General features: G+C 36.2%; 1 protein-coding gene across 1 annotated transcript in view; it reads left to right on the top strand.

The window, feature by feature from the left end:
* Window positions 1-13,402, top strand: part of CCDC141 (coiled-coil domain containing 141) — a 207,778-nt gene that overhangs the window by 97,240 nt on the left and 97,136 nt on the right. The window contains exon 6 of the mRNA XM_010382868.2: window positions 1,821-1,937. Within this exon, the coding sequence (XP_010381170.2) occupies window positions 1,821-1,937 (117 nt within the window). The remainder of the gene's footprint in view (window positions 1-1,820; window positions 1,938-13,402) is intronic.

Here is a 13,402-nt window from a genome sequence, read left to right on the forward strand (position 1 = left end):
TTGTGTTTTTATAGGGGTTTACTGCATTTTTGGGAGAAAATTATTTTGTTTTACACAATAAAATAATAAATTTTATAGCTGTTGATAAAATGCTCTGCGTGTGTTTTCATAGGCACATTGTACATATCATCTAGCTCTAACTGGATACCAGAAAAACAGACTCTCTTCAAATAATTGTAAATACATAAGCACAATACTTGTGTATCTTGGGGACTAACTAGATAATGTGTGTATTGTGCATAGATTACCATATATTCAGAAGACAATGAGATGTATGTCACATGAAAACTGCTACAAGGTCACCAGTATTCTTTTCTTTGCACTAATGATGGACTAAAATGGTGGTTAACAAAGACATTTCCAATTAGCAGAAAGCTGGAGAAATGCTTCCATCCTGTATTTTAACTGCCTAGTCCATGCTGAGAAATACTAAGAGTTGGTGTAGACCTTCTTTGTCATAGTCAGCTTTGTGATATCAGCCCTATAAATGGTGTGTCCTATTCTAGGTGAGCCATTAACTCTGACGTGTGTGTGTGTGTGTGTGTGTGTGTGTGTGTGTGTGTGTGTGTCATGTGCATTTATTGTGTGGAACTTCCAAACTAATCTAGAGTTCTCCTTGGCCACCTGTTTCACACATTTCTCCATGTTACAGGATTTCAGAGAAATCCTGAGACTGTAACAGGCAAGACAACCTAGGCTGGGGAAAGACATAGTATCAGGCTTGGGATTTATATGCCCATTGTTTTGAATGGGCTGCCAGCGTTCATTTTTCAGATTTGAAGTCATTTCCCCTGATGGCAGGGCTATAAGATTTGAAATGACTCAAGCATGGCAGCAGGGCACAACGGAAAGAGCATGGACTTTGAAATCCTGCAGACTGGATGGAGGACAAACTCTGCTACTTACTATGTGGCTGTGGATAAGCTGCTTAACCTCTTCAAAACTCAGTTACCACATCTCTAAAATGATGATATCATTCATGACTGTTATAAAGTTGTTGAGAGAAATAGAGATGATGCCCAAAAAGCAACTAGCAAACTATCTAGCTGGTAGTAGTCTCTTAAGAATCAGTCATTATGATATGATCGTAAGGATAACGCTATACAGGATTCGAGAGTAAAAAATCTAAGTCTCCTTTAATTGGGTTAAGGAATCTGTATCCAGGGCCCCCGTGACAAGTGTTGGCATCATTTAAAAAGGTACAGATTATTTCAAGTCCTTTGCTATTTGTGGTTTCAGCACTGTATATGGCATGTATGATAAATCAAGTCAATGTAAATGTGAGTCATGCCCTTACCACTTATAATGTCAATGGATTTTAATAACCTCTCTATTTTCTGGATATAGATTTCCAGCACTTGTAGCAAACTAAATATTTCTGCATAGTCTATTTTATGGCAGAAAGTATAATTCTACCTACACTGTTTAATATTTTCATATGGGTTTATATAACTATACTTAGATTCATATTCATTTCCAGGAAAGAAGATATGTTTTAAACGAATTCATGATTTTTGGACTGCTTGGGAATGTGTTTTGATTCTTTGTTAGGAGATTTTGATTGTATTCATGCCATATAATCTACTGAACTGATTAGTCATTTTCATACTTTTCTGGGATTTTTTTTTCTTTTATGCATGTAGAGGTTAAATGAAGAAAAAATTCTAAACTTGTTCATATTATTTTAATACATGAGATAGTTTATATAAAGAGAAATTAAAGTAGCTTAAGTTTTGAAAGGTTGAGGGACTATTTCTGAATTTTTACTCACTTATTCTGATTATTTGAATTTTGATCTTTCTTTGTTGCTTTTTACCTAGGTTACTTGTTGGTTTCAGAAAACAATAAGAGATTTACAGGAACAAAGTCTAGGTTCATCACTTTCAGACAATGAGGATCTAATTCGTAAGCACGAGGAACTGATAATAAAAGCAAAGGTAAGAGATATATTAGACACTTTAAAAATAATTGAAAAATGCATTAACTTTTCTTGAATATGCTTCTGTGGGTAATTTAGAGGAGAACTGAGAAGTCTCTTTGATTAATCTACTATTCATGTAAAAAAATATCCCAATAACATTAGCAATACCACTGTGCATTGACAGGGCTTCCAGAATAATGATAGACAAATTAACAGCTTCTACAACAATAACTATGTTGTTCTGAATAGTTACTATATGCCAGGCACTATACTATGTATATGAAATCCATTATCTAACTTATCATAAAACCCCTAAGGGGGAGGTATTATTTTCCCCATTTTATGCATCAAAACAAATAAAACACAGAGGCTTGGAAATGCAAAGTCGCTTGACCAATATAATCTTGTCAGTGGCAGATTTGAAATTCAGTTCTAGGTTTTGTCTAATACAAAGGCCCAAGCTCTTAAACATTATACTTTTTTAGCTTTCTAAAATTTTTTTCTACACTGAGATATCATTACTATGAGTCATCACTTTTATGACTTCCAGATATAATTTGATTGCTGTTCCCATTTACATATCTTTTGCTCCTTAACTTGCTTTAGATTTCTCAGTTTTGCAACAAGTAATGGTTACCAGCCCGGCAGCCACTTGTAGGTATATAGAATGCATTAAAATGCAAGCATGAAGTGCTGAAAGCAAGATGAGTAAAGCACCTGTGTTGTGGTTGACCTTCTCTCCATTGTGTCTTGTTATTTGAAAATCAATGCATTTATACATCTGGGGGTCTGTAAATACTTTCCAAAATTCTTTACAGAGGCTCCATATTGATCTGCAAGAAAACAGAAATCCATCATAGTAGATGGAATGAGAACAGTGAATAATCACTCTCAAGATTTAGAGAACTTTGTATTATTAATATTTTAGATGATTGATAGTTGTAGGTAGAGCTAAGTCATAAAGCTCTAGAAAACAATGGGTCAACACTACTAAACAATAGCTGAATACAGGCTAGACAAGTCAAATATTCACATATCTGGGAGGATAGGAGTCGGCAAGATGAGGACGGAGGCAGTAGATTGCATTTATTTAGACTTAAATCTTTTCATGGGGATCATGACACATTTGTTTCAGTTTCTTGCTTCTGTTTGAACACTCCAGTGTCTTCTAGGCATTCAAAGTGTTTGGTTTGAATATTTGACTGATTGGTAAAAGGTGCACTTACAGAAGACTGTTGACTAATAATGACTGATTATTTTTTAAGTTCTTAAAATTTTTCAGCATTTGGTTTATCTGTTTAGGAGGTTAATTTTTTTCATTGAATTATATGGCAATTGATTCTGTTTGTATCTAACTCAAGTTTTATCAGGAAAATTCTATTGAAAGCCTCAAATGCTAAGCACAAGAGATCACCAGAATTGCATAGGATGCTGCTTCCTTTAATACCAAAAAAAAAAAAAAAAAAAAAAGCAGTATATAGTGTACACATAATTTATACATCCCTTGGGGTTATACTCACGATAAATGTGGAGTTATGGTTTCCTCTAGCCTGAAGACAGTCTGGAGTAGAATATTTGTTAATGTTTGACCTTAGTAAGCCACAGTTTTTCTCATAGTTTATAGCTGTATTTCCACCTCTGATGTGCATAAGCAAAAAACATATAGATATTATTTCCATCAATATTATTAAGTTGCAGGTATAAGGGATGTAAAAAATAATTTTTAAAAGACTATTTTTAGAGCAGTTTTAAGTTCACAGCAAAATTAAGGGGAAGGTGTAGAGATTTCCCATATACACCCTGCCCCCACACATTCATAGTCTCCCCCATTATCAACATCCTCACCAGAGTGGTGCATTTAATGGACCTACCTTGACACATCATTATTACCCAAAGTTCATAGCTTATATTAGGGTTCACTCTTGGTTTTGTACAGTCTATGGGTTTGGACAAATGTATGATGACATGTATTGAATGATTGAACATCATTGAATTATACAGATTATTCTTGCTACCCTAAAACTCCTCTGTGCTCTGCCTGTTCATTCCTTTCCACACCCCCAACTCCTGACAACCACTGATCTTTTTGCTCTCTTCATAGTTTTGCCTTTTCCAGAATGTCATGTAGTTAGAATTGTACAGTATGTAGGCTTTCAGATTGATGTTTTTCACTTAGTAATATGTATTTAAGTTTCCTTTCTATCTTTTCATGACTTGATAGTTCATTCCTGTTTAGAAATAAATAATATTCTAGATAAGCCTGCATGACATAGGGAGACTCCATCTCTACAAAATATTTAGCCAGGTGTGGTGGTGCATGCCTGTGGTCCCAGCTACTCAGGAGGCTGAGGTGGGGGGATTGTTTGGGCGTGGGAGGTTCCATACAAGTATATCCACTTCCTTTAGGGTCCTGAACTACTCTGCATCTTGTGCAGAAGCTGAGTACTGCCCCATGTACTCAAGTAGTTTTCAAGCCAAACTGTTTTTGAAAAGTGAGGCAGAGAAACCTATTTCTCTACAGCATTCCTGAGAGTAAGTTTTTTTCCTTTTTATTTTTATTTCTTGAGATGGGGGTCTCGCTCTGTCACTCAGGCTGGAGCACAGTGGTGCAATCATAGCTCGCCACAGCCTCGACATCCTAGGTTCAAGCGATCCTCCCACCTCAGCCTCCCGAGCACCTGGGACTGCAAATGCACACCACCACACCTGGCTAATTTTGGTTTTATTTTATTTTTTTTGTAGAGATGGGGTCTTGCTATGTTTCTCAGGCTGGTCATGAACTCCTGGCCTCAAGTGATCCTCCCACCTCAGCCCTCTAAAGTGCTGAGATTACAGGCATGAGCCATCATACCTGGCAAATTTATTTTCTTAAAAAAAAAAGGATTAGTTTATTTATTGGGATTTCTTTTTTTTATTTATTTCTGTGAAGCATTCTTTCCAATGTAAGATTTTCCTTCCGAACTATGGGTTGGGCTAGAGAGCTATCAATCTTAATCCACCTTTAATTACAAATTACTAAAACGTGGATTAATTATTTAGACTGATTCATTCAAATGAAAATGAATGCTCAAATATAACTTGTAGATACAAAAAGGTTCTAAAGATATTTGCCATGAATTTCAGACACTAGAGAATTCACTGGCAAGATAACTGGTTATTAAGACTTCAGGAGTCTCCGAATCATATGGGTTCACCATCAGTCTATATGCACAAGGGGGAGTGGTGCTCTATTCTGGGGTGATCCAGGACAGCTTTCTGGAATGATGGGGCTTGAACAGATGGATAGAATATGAGTTTTTGGTTAGGAGGGGGTGGTCAAACCAGAATATGGCAGAATAAGGCAAACAGCAATCAAACCAGGCTGTCTATGATGAGAGTTAAAGTCTTCGTAATGTGTAAGCCAGAGAAGAGAGGCTAAGGGGAGTTGTCCTAGAGGCAATAGACATCCACAGCCATTCTGTAGGAAAGAAATAATAATTCATGGTCATGACAGAAAAGCAGACTTCCACAGGTTGGGACTATTAATAGAAGAGATTCCTGAAGCAATGAGAGGTAGGCCTAGATGACCTCAAAACTTTCTTTAATTTTCAAATCCTGTAAATGAGATAGGATGTACATTTCAATATCAATTATGCTTGTTATATTGAAAGCAAGACGAGTGTAAAAAACACCTTTCCAGAGCTGGTTGAAAGGAATAAGTCTGGGTGGGGGAAGTAGCAGTATTTTTTTAAAGTAGACAGTATCTTACCTTGGTATATGTGCCTGATATGAAAAGGACATTTGATTGATGTCTGTGTAGTAAGTTTTTTACGTTGTGAAGAAGAAACATCCTTTTAGATTTTCTTTGTGATTCCCTGGTGACTTTAGATAATCACTTAGCCTTCTTTTATCTATCTATCCACCCATTATCTTTAAAATCATTTTTGTAGCCCTCAGAGTAGAGTTACACTTCCCTTTTGGTTTACCTTATTGTCTTTGCCTTTATTCTCTGTCTCCCTCACAGTCTCATTCTCACAGGCACCTACTCTAATGGGCTCAACTTTTGTCTTTAGACATAGTCCTATTTCTAAAATATAGAGTTACATGTTTTAATTTTCATAAATAGTATGAAGACATGGATCTCATATTGCTTTTTGCCATAACACTCTTTGCATCTAGTTTATACAGTTCTTTGTGTTCTTCAGTATGCTAATTTCTAGTTGCAATGTAAATTTGGAAAGTTGTATTACATACATGATGTTCTACTTATATCCTTCTTAACTTGTCACTGCCTCCCCCTATTTCTTTATTCCTTCCTAATCTCTGATCTTATAGCGCACTCATTCTTTCTTCTGCTGTACTCCTTCTGCCATTCAGCCCTTCTGCCAAGTTCTTCACTTCAGCTGTTATATTTTTCATGCCCAATTGCTGACATTGATTCTTCTTCACAAATGGTTTTCTGTTTTACCTATCTAATGCATTTCCTCATATCTTAAGATATACTTTTTAATATATTAAATTTTTGGTCTGTCCAGTGCATTAATTCTGCTTCTTCTGTATTTCAGTGTTGCCTGTGGTCAACAGATGTTGTTTATCCCTGTGAGTTAATGTTCCATTGGGATATCAGTAACTTTGATATGTTGGGGATATGAAAGCCAGTGCTCTAACTTACCCCTTCTGGGTGAGTTGGGGGGAGTACCCCTAAGTGCAGATGACTTCTTTTGCTACAGTTAGTATTCAGCCGTTCCCATTTGTCCCCCAAAACCCCTCCTCCACCACACAAACAAAAGAGTATACCCCTTGGACGACCTCCCAGTGACTGGATTCTGGACCTTGCTTTTATCCATGATCTATTTCTCTGGGTGGTATTCTACCCAGCTCACATGGTGGAGAGTTGGTATGGACACATGAAGAAACAGATCAGGTTGCCTGCTTCTCTAATATCAACTGATATCCATCTAATTAGATTTCCATGGGATTCTGTTTTTTCTCTCTTACTGGTACTGGACTGAGGGTACTATTTTCTATCCAAAAAAAGGTACAAAGATGAGCAATGACCAGGGAGGTAAGGAGAGAAAGCATCACACCTAAAAAGTTCTCCCCTGACATATCTCCTGTCTATGGCATCCAACCTTATTGTATGTAGACAGCCATGTCCTCTGAGACTCAACTACCTTTTGTCTCCCACAGAAAAGTTCTGTGATCTACAAAACCTTGCTTTCACTTTACGGAAAGAACCAGCTACAGAATTTGTGGGGCCCAGTGCAAAATAAAATTATGGAAGGTTTTCTTAAAATATTATTGAGAGGTTCAGTATAGGGACAGCATGGGCCCCTTTTAAACATAAGGCTCTGTGTGATTGCACAGGTCAGTTGACCATGAAGTCAGTCCTATATATGGGGTTAGGATTTCTGGAAAGACCTGGCAGCCTTTGCTGGATGTACATTTTCCTTAGCCACTTTATTAACCTCTTCTCACTTGAATTAGCAGGCTTCCTACAACAAACCAAAGCAAAAGAAAAAAAACATGCAGATTAGATTAGAAAAAATGGAATTATAATGACAAAATGTTTATAGTTCTATATTCTTTGTCTTCCCTTACTCCAGAACAGAGTATGTTCTGTGAACAATGCAATATCTAGAAGTTGACTATAATGCTATACTTGGTTGCATCTACATGGAGAAAAACAGGTTTAAACCCCTGCTATGACATTCACTACATAGTGAATGACATACCTTGGGTACATTACATACCTGTGAGCCCCACTTTCCTCACCTGTAAGCCTTGAAAATTCAATTAGAAAATTTTTATGACAATAATAGTGGGAGACTTCAACACTCTACTGACAGTATTAGAGAGATAATTCAAGGCAGAAAATTAACAAAGATATTCAAGACCTGAACTCAACATTGGACCAAATGGATATGTTAGACATCTATAGAACTCTTCATCCCAAAACAACAGAATATACATTATTTTTATCACCACATGGCACATACTCTAAAATTGACCACATAATTGGACATAAAACAATCCTCAGCAAATGGAAAAGAACTGAAATCATACCAAACACACTCTCAGACCACAGCACAATGAAAATAGAAGTCAAGACAAGGAGAATCACTTAAAACCATGCAATTACATGAAAATTAAACAACATGCTCCTCGGTGACTTTTGGGTAAACAATGAAATTAAGGCAAAAATCAAAAAGTTCTTTGGAACTAATGAGAACAAAGATACAACATACTAGAATCTCTGAGACACAGCTAAGGCAGTGTTAAGAGGGAAATTCATAGCACTAAATGCCCAACATTTAGTGTTCTCCCCTAAATGTCTTTCTAACATCAAAAAGTTAGAAAGATCTCAAACTACCTATCATCTCAACAGAAAGAATTAGAGAAAAGAACAAATCAACCCTAAAGCTAGCAGAAGACAAGAAGTAACCCAAATCAGAGCTGAACTGAAAGAAATGAAGACATGAAAAAACATTCAAGAGATCAATGAATCCAGAAGTTGGTTTTTTGAAAAATTTAGTAAGATAGATTGGCTGCTAGCTAGAGTAATAAAGGAGAAAAGAGAGAAGATCCAAATAAACGTCATTCAAAATAGTGAAGGGAATGTTACCACTGACCCCACAGAAATAAAAATCACCATCAGAAGCTACAATGAACACCTCGATACCGACCTAAAAAAATTCCTAGACACATATACCTCCCAAGACTGAATCATGAAGAAATTGATTCTCAGAACAGACCAATAATGAACTCCAAAATTGAATAAATAATAAATAGCCTATCAACAACAACAAAAAAAGCCTAAGACCAGATAGATTCATAGCCAAATTCCACCAGAGGTTCAAAGAAGAGCTGGAACCATTCCTCCAACAACTATTCCCAAAAATTGAGGAGGAGGGACTCCTCCCCAACTCATTCTATGAGGCCCAAACCTGGCAGAGACACAACAAAAAATGAAAACCAGGTCAATATCCTTGATGAATATTGATGCAGAAATCCTCAACAAAACACTTACAAACCAGATTGAGCAGCACATCAAAAAGCTAATCCACCACAATCAAGTAGGCTTCATCCCTGGGATGCAAGGTTGGTTCAACATATGCAAATCAATAATTGTGATTCATCACATAAACAGAACTAAATTAAGCACCGCTTCATTTTAAAAATCTTCAATAAACTGGATATTGAAGGAACATACCTCCAAATAATAAGAGCCAACTATGACAAACCCACAGCCAACGTTATACTGAAAGGGCAAATGCTGGAAGCCTGGCACAAGACAAAGATGCCCTCTTTCACCACTCTTAATCAATATAGTATTGGAAATCCTAGCCAGAGCAATCAGGCAAGAGAAAGAAATAAAGTGCATCCAAATAGGAAGAGAGGAAGTCAAACTCTCTCTTTTTGCAGATGACGTGATTCTATATCTAGAAAACCCCATAGTCTTGGTCAAAAGCTCCTTCAGCTAATAACTTCAGCAAAATTTCAGGATACAAAATCAATGTACAGAAATAACTAGCATTCCTATACACCAACAACAGCCACGCCAAGAGCCAAATCATAAAGGCAATCCCATTCACAGTTGCTGCAAAAAAATTTGAATTCCTAGCTAACCAGGGAGGTGAAAGATCTCTACAATGAGAATTAGAAAACGCCGCCCAAAGAATTCACAGACAACACAAACAAACGGAAACACAATTCCATACTCATGGATAGGAAGAAAGAATATCATTAATATGGCCATACTGCACAAAGCAATTTACAGATTCAACCCTATTCTTATCAAAATATCAATGACATTCTTCACAGAAGTAGAAAATCCTATTTTAAAATTCATATAAGATCAAAAAGAGCCCAAATAGCCAAGGCAATCCTAAACAAAAAGAACAAAGCTGGAGGCATTATGTTACCAAACTTCAAACTATACTACAGGGCCACAGTAACCAAAACAGCATGGTACTAGTACAAAAACAGGTACATAGACCAAGGAAACAGAATAGGGAATCCAGAAATAAGGCCACAAACCTATGACCACCTGATCTTCAAAAAAGCTGACAAAAACAAATGATAGGGTAAAGACTCCTTATCCAATAAATACTGGAATAATTGACTAGCCATATGCAGAAGATTAAAGGTGGACCCTTCCTTACACCATATGCAAAACTCAACTCAAGATGGGTTGATTAAGGACTTAAATGTAAAACCCAAAACTATAAAATCCCTGGAAGACAACTTAGGCAATATTATCCTAGACACAGGAATAGGCAAAGATTTCATGACAAAGACACCCAAAACTATTGCAACAAAGCAAAAATTGACAAGTGGGATCTCATTAAACTAAAGAGCTTCTGCACAGCAAAATAAACTATCAACAGAGTAAACAGACAATCTACAGAATGGGAGAAAATATTTATAAACTATGCATCTGACAAAGGTCTAATATCCAGCATCTATAAGGAACTTAAACAAATGTACAAGAGAAAAACAAACAACTCCATTAAAAAGTGGGCAAAGGACATCAACAGACCTTCTCAAAAGAAGACATACGTGTAGCCAACAAACATGAAAAAAATCTCAATATTGCTGATTATTAGAGAAATGCAAATCGAAACCACAATGAGATACCATCTCACACCAATCTGAATGGCAAAGTGAAAAAATAACAGATGCTGGTGAAGTTGTGGAGCAAAGGGAACACTTACACACGGTTGATGGGAATGTGTAAATCACAGTATGGAGACTCCTCAAAGCTAAAAGCAGAACTACCATTCAACCCAGCAATCTCATTACTGGGCATATACCCAGATGAATAGAAATCATTCTACCATAAAGATATATGCATGTCAATGTTCATTGTATCACTATTCACAACAGTGAAGACATAAAATTATCCTAAATGCCCATCAATGACAGATTGGATAAAGAAAATTTGGTACATATACACCATGGAATACTATGCAGCCATAAAAAAGAATGAGATCATGTCTTTTGCATGAACATGGATGGAGCTGGAGGCTATTATCCTTAGCAAACTAATGCAGGAACAGAAAACAAAATAGTGCATGTTTTCACATATAAATGAGAGTCAAATGGTGAGCACTTATGAATACAATGAAGAAAACAGCCGACACTGGGGTCTTCTTGAGGGTGGAGGATGGGGGAAGGAAGAGGATCAGAAAAGATAACTATTGGGGACTGGGCTTAATACCTGGGTGATGAAATAATCTGTACAACAAACCCTGTGACACGAGTTCACCTGTGTAACAAACCTTCACTGTATCCCTGAACATAAAATAAAAGTTAAAAAAAAGAAAATGTTTGTGAGCACATCCACGTTTTAGTAGTAACTCCAAAAATATTGTTTGGTTTCCTTTCCCATCCATCGTGTAAACTTCCAAATAGTTTTAATCTGTGGTTTTTCAACAATCTAATTTCTTGTTCATGGAAAAGAAATTCAATTTTATATGTCCTTAAGTAGTAAGCAGCGTATTACATTTTGGACTTTTGTTTGGGTGTCGATACGAGGCACAGAATAGGAAATGTTCCTTTCAAAGAAGATTTAACATAGAAATAAGGCATCAAGCTGAGGATTCATTAGTGAAGCTCCTCTAATTAATCTGGTAACACAGAGAAAGCAGGTGTTCTCTGCTACCCACAGCTAAGTTCAACAGCAGGAAGCTGGTGTATATGGCTTTTAGTTTACTCAGTGAGTTCTTTCTAAGTAAACTTTGAAAATGTCTCTATCATTTCTTACTGGAATACATTCAGAACAAGAAATACAGCAACTTTCATAGCTCTTAATAAGTGTGATACTTTATTCAGAACGTATTGAAATAAATAAACTAAAGGATTTTTAAATATGACCTTTGACTGTGGGTAATTGTTTTAAATTATACTTTCTTTACTGAATATGAAAATTCTTTTTTTCTTTTACGTGCGTAAGAGACAAAGAAATAGCAGACATGGATGATTATAAACCATCCTTTGGTTTAAAACCTTAAATACTCTTAAATTGTATTATAAATCAACTTGATGCCCCAAAGCTTGAATTCAACCTTTGAAACTCAGAATTTGTTGTAGGATGTATTAAAATACTATGCAAACAAATACTTGCTAATTTTTTTTTTTTTTTTTTTGAGGAGGTATAATCAGTCCTTCTCTTACACATCAGAAATAATGTTCATATAATAGAATTCCCTTCATGAACCAATCTGTACTTCTATAGCTTCAACCCTTGGTTAAGTTCAGGCCCTTTCTAGTTCGTGCCATGGGGGAATGTGTGGATTAGTGCTTCTCAACTCTGGCTGCAACTAGAGTCACCTGGGGGGTGTTGAAAAAATACTGATGTCTGCATCTCATTCCCAGAGATTCTATGTAGGTTTTGGTGGGCATCTGGCTTGAAAAAAATAATGTGAATCTTAAAATGTTGGAGTTTCTGTTAAAAAAGAAATCTAGATTTCCTGTTTTTTTTAAAAAAAACTGGAAGATCTGGCATTATCAACTCATCTTCCCACATAGACATAGTGACTCCTGGCTGGAGCCCAGTAATACCTGTTTCTTTTAGAAAAGGTATGTGCACATCAGTCTGCCACAGTCCTTAGTTTGCCACTATTCCTCATGACCTACCTCCCCTTTTAGCCTTGCTTCACTTATTCACATTATGTGCCTGGCTGCTGTAAACATTTGGATTTGAGACCAGATGGGCAATTAAATATCATCAAAGTATAGCTTAAACTGATTTGCATTTTGGGAGATTACCTTGGAAACAATGTGAATGACAGTAATGGGAGGGAGATAGAAGACAGAAAATCACTTAAGAAACTACTGTGGTTTGAATGGGAGTGACTTTAGGAAGGGCATGATCTCTTTCGAGATGGAGGTTATTAATCTCCATCTTTAAGGCTTAAAGGAAACTTATATAACCTTGTTATTCAAGGTGTGACTCCCAGAGAGCAACAGCAGCGTCAGAGTTGTTAGAGATTTAGAATCTCAAATCCACCCATCACACTTATGGAATGAGACTGTGTTTTAACAAATTCCCCAAGAGGATTTGTATTCATGCTAAAATTTAAGAGGCACCAATTAGACGTTTCACCCATGTGTTTCATGTATGTTCATGTTCCTCTTAATTTTTATGGATGACTTCTTATATTGTTGTCTTTTATTATGACATATATTGTTTATGAAGTTCTTGATTAATAATAATTTTTAAAGTTCTGGGAGAGAAGCAAAACTGAAAATTGTGTATAGAAACATCATCTTCAGTGTTTTAATATAGCAGCATTCACATATCTCAGCTTCAAGATTAAAACCATCTTCCACGATTCATCATCTAATCCGATTTTCCAAGTCATTGAAAATATTTTCTAGTCATTATTGAGTGATTTCATAAATTGGATTTGTGATCTTGGCCCCAAGTTCCTTCAAATAATATTATTTGGAGATCTTCAGAAAATATCAATGGTTAGGTGCTTAGGTCCCACAGAA

The sequence above is a fragment of the Rhinopithecus roxellana genome, chromosome 14 (assembly GCF_007565055.1).
Source record: "Rhinopithecus roxellana isolate Shanxi Qingling chromosome 14, ASM756505v1, whole genome shotgun sequence".
NCBI lineage: Eukaryota > Metazoa > Chordata > Mammalia > Primates > Cercopithecidae > Rhinopithecus > Rhinopithecus roxellana.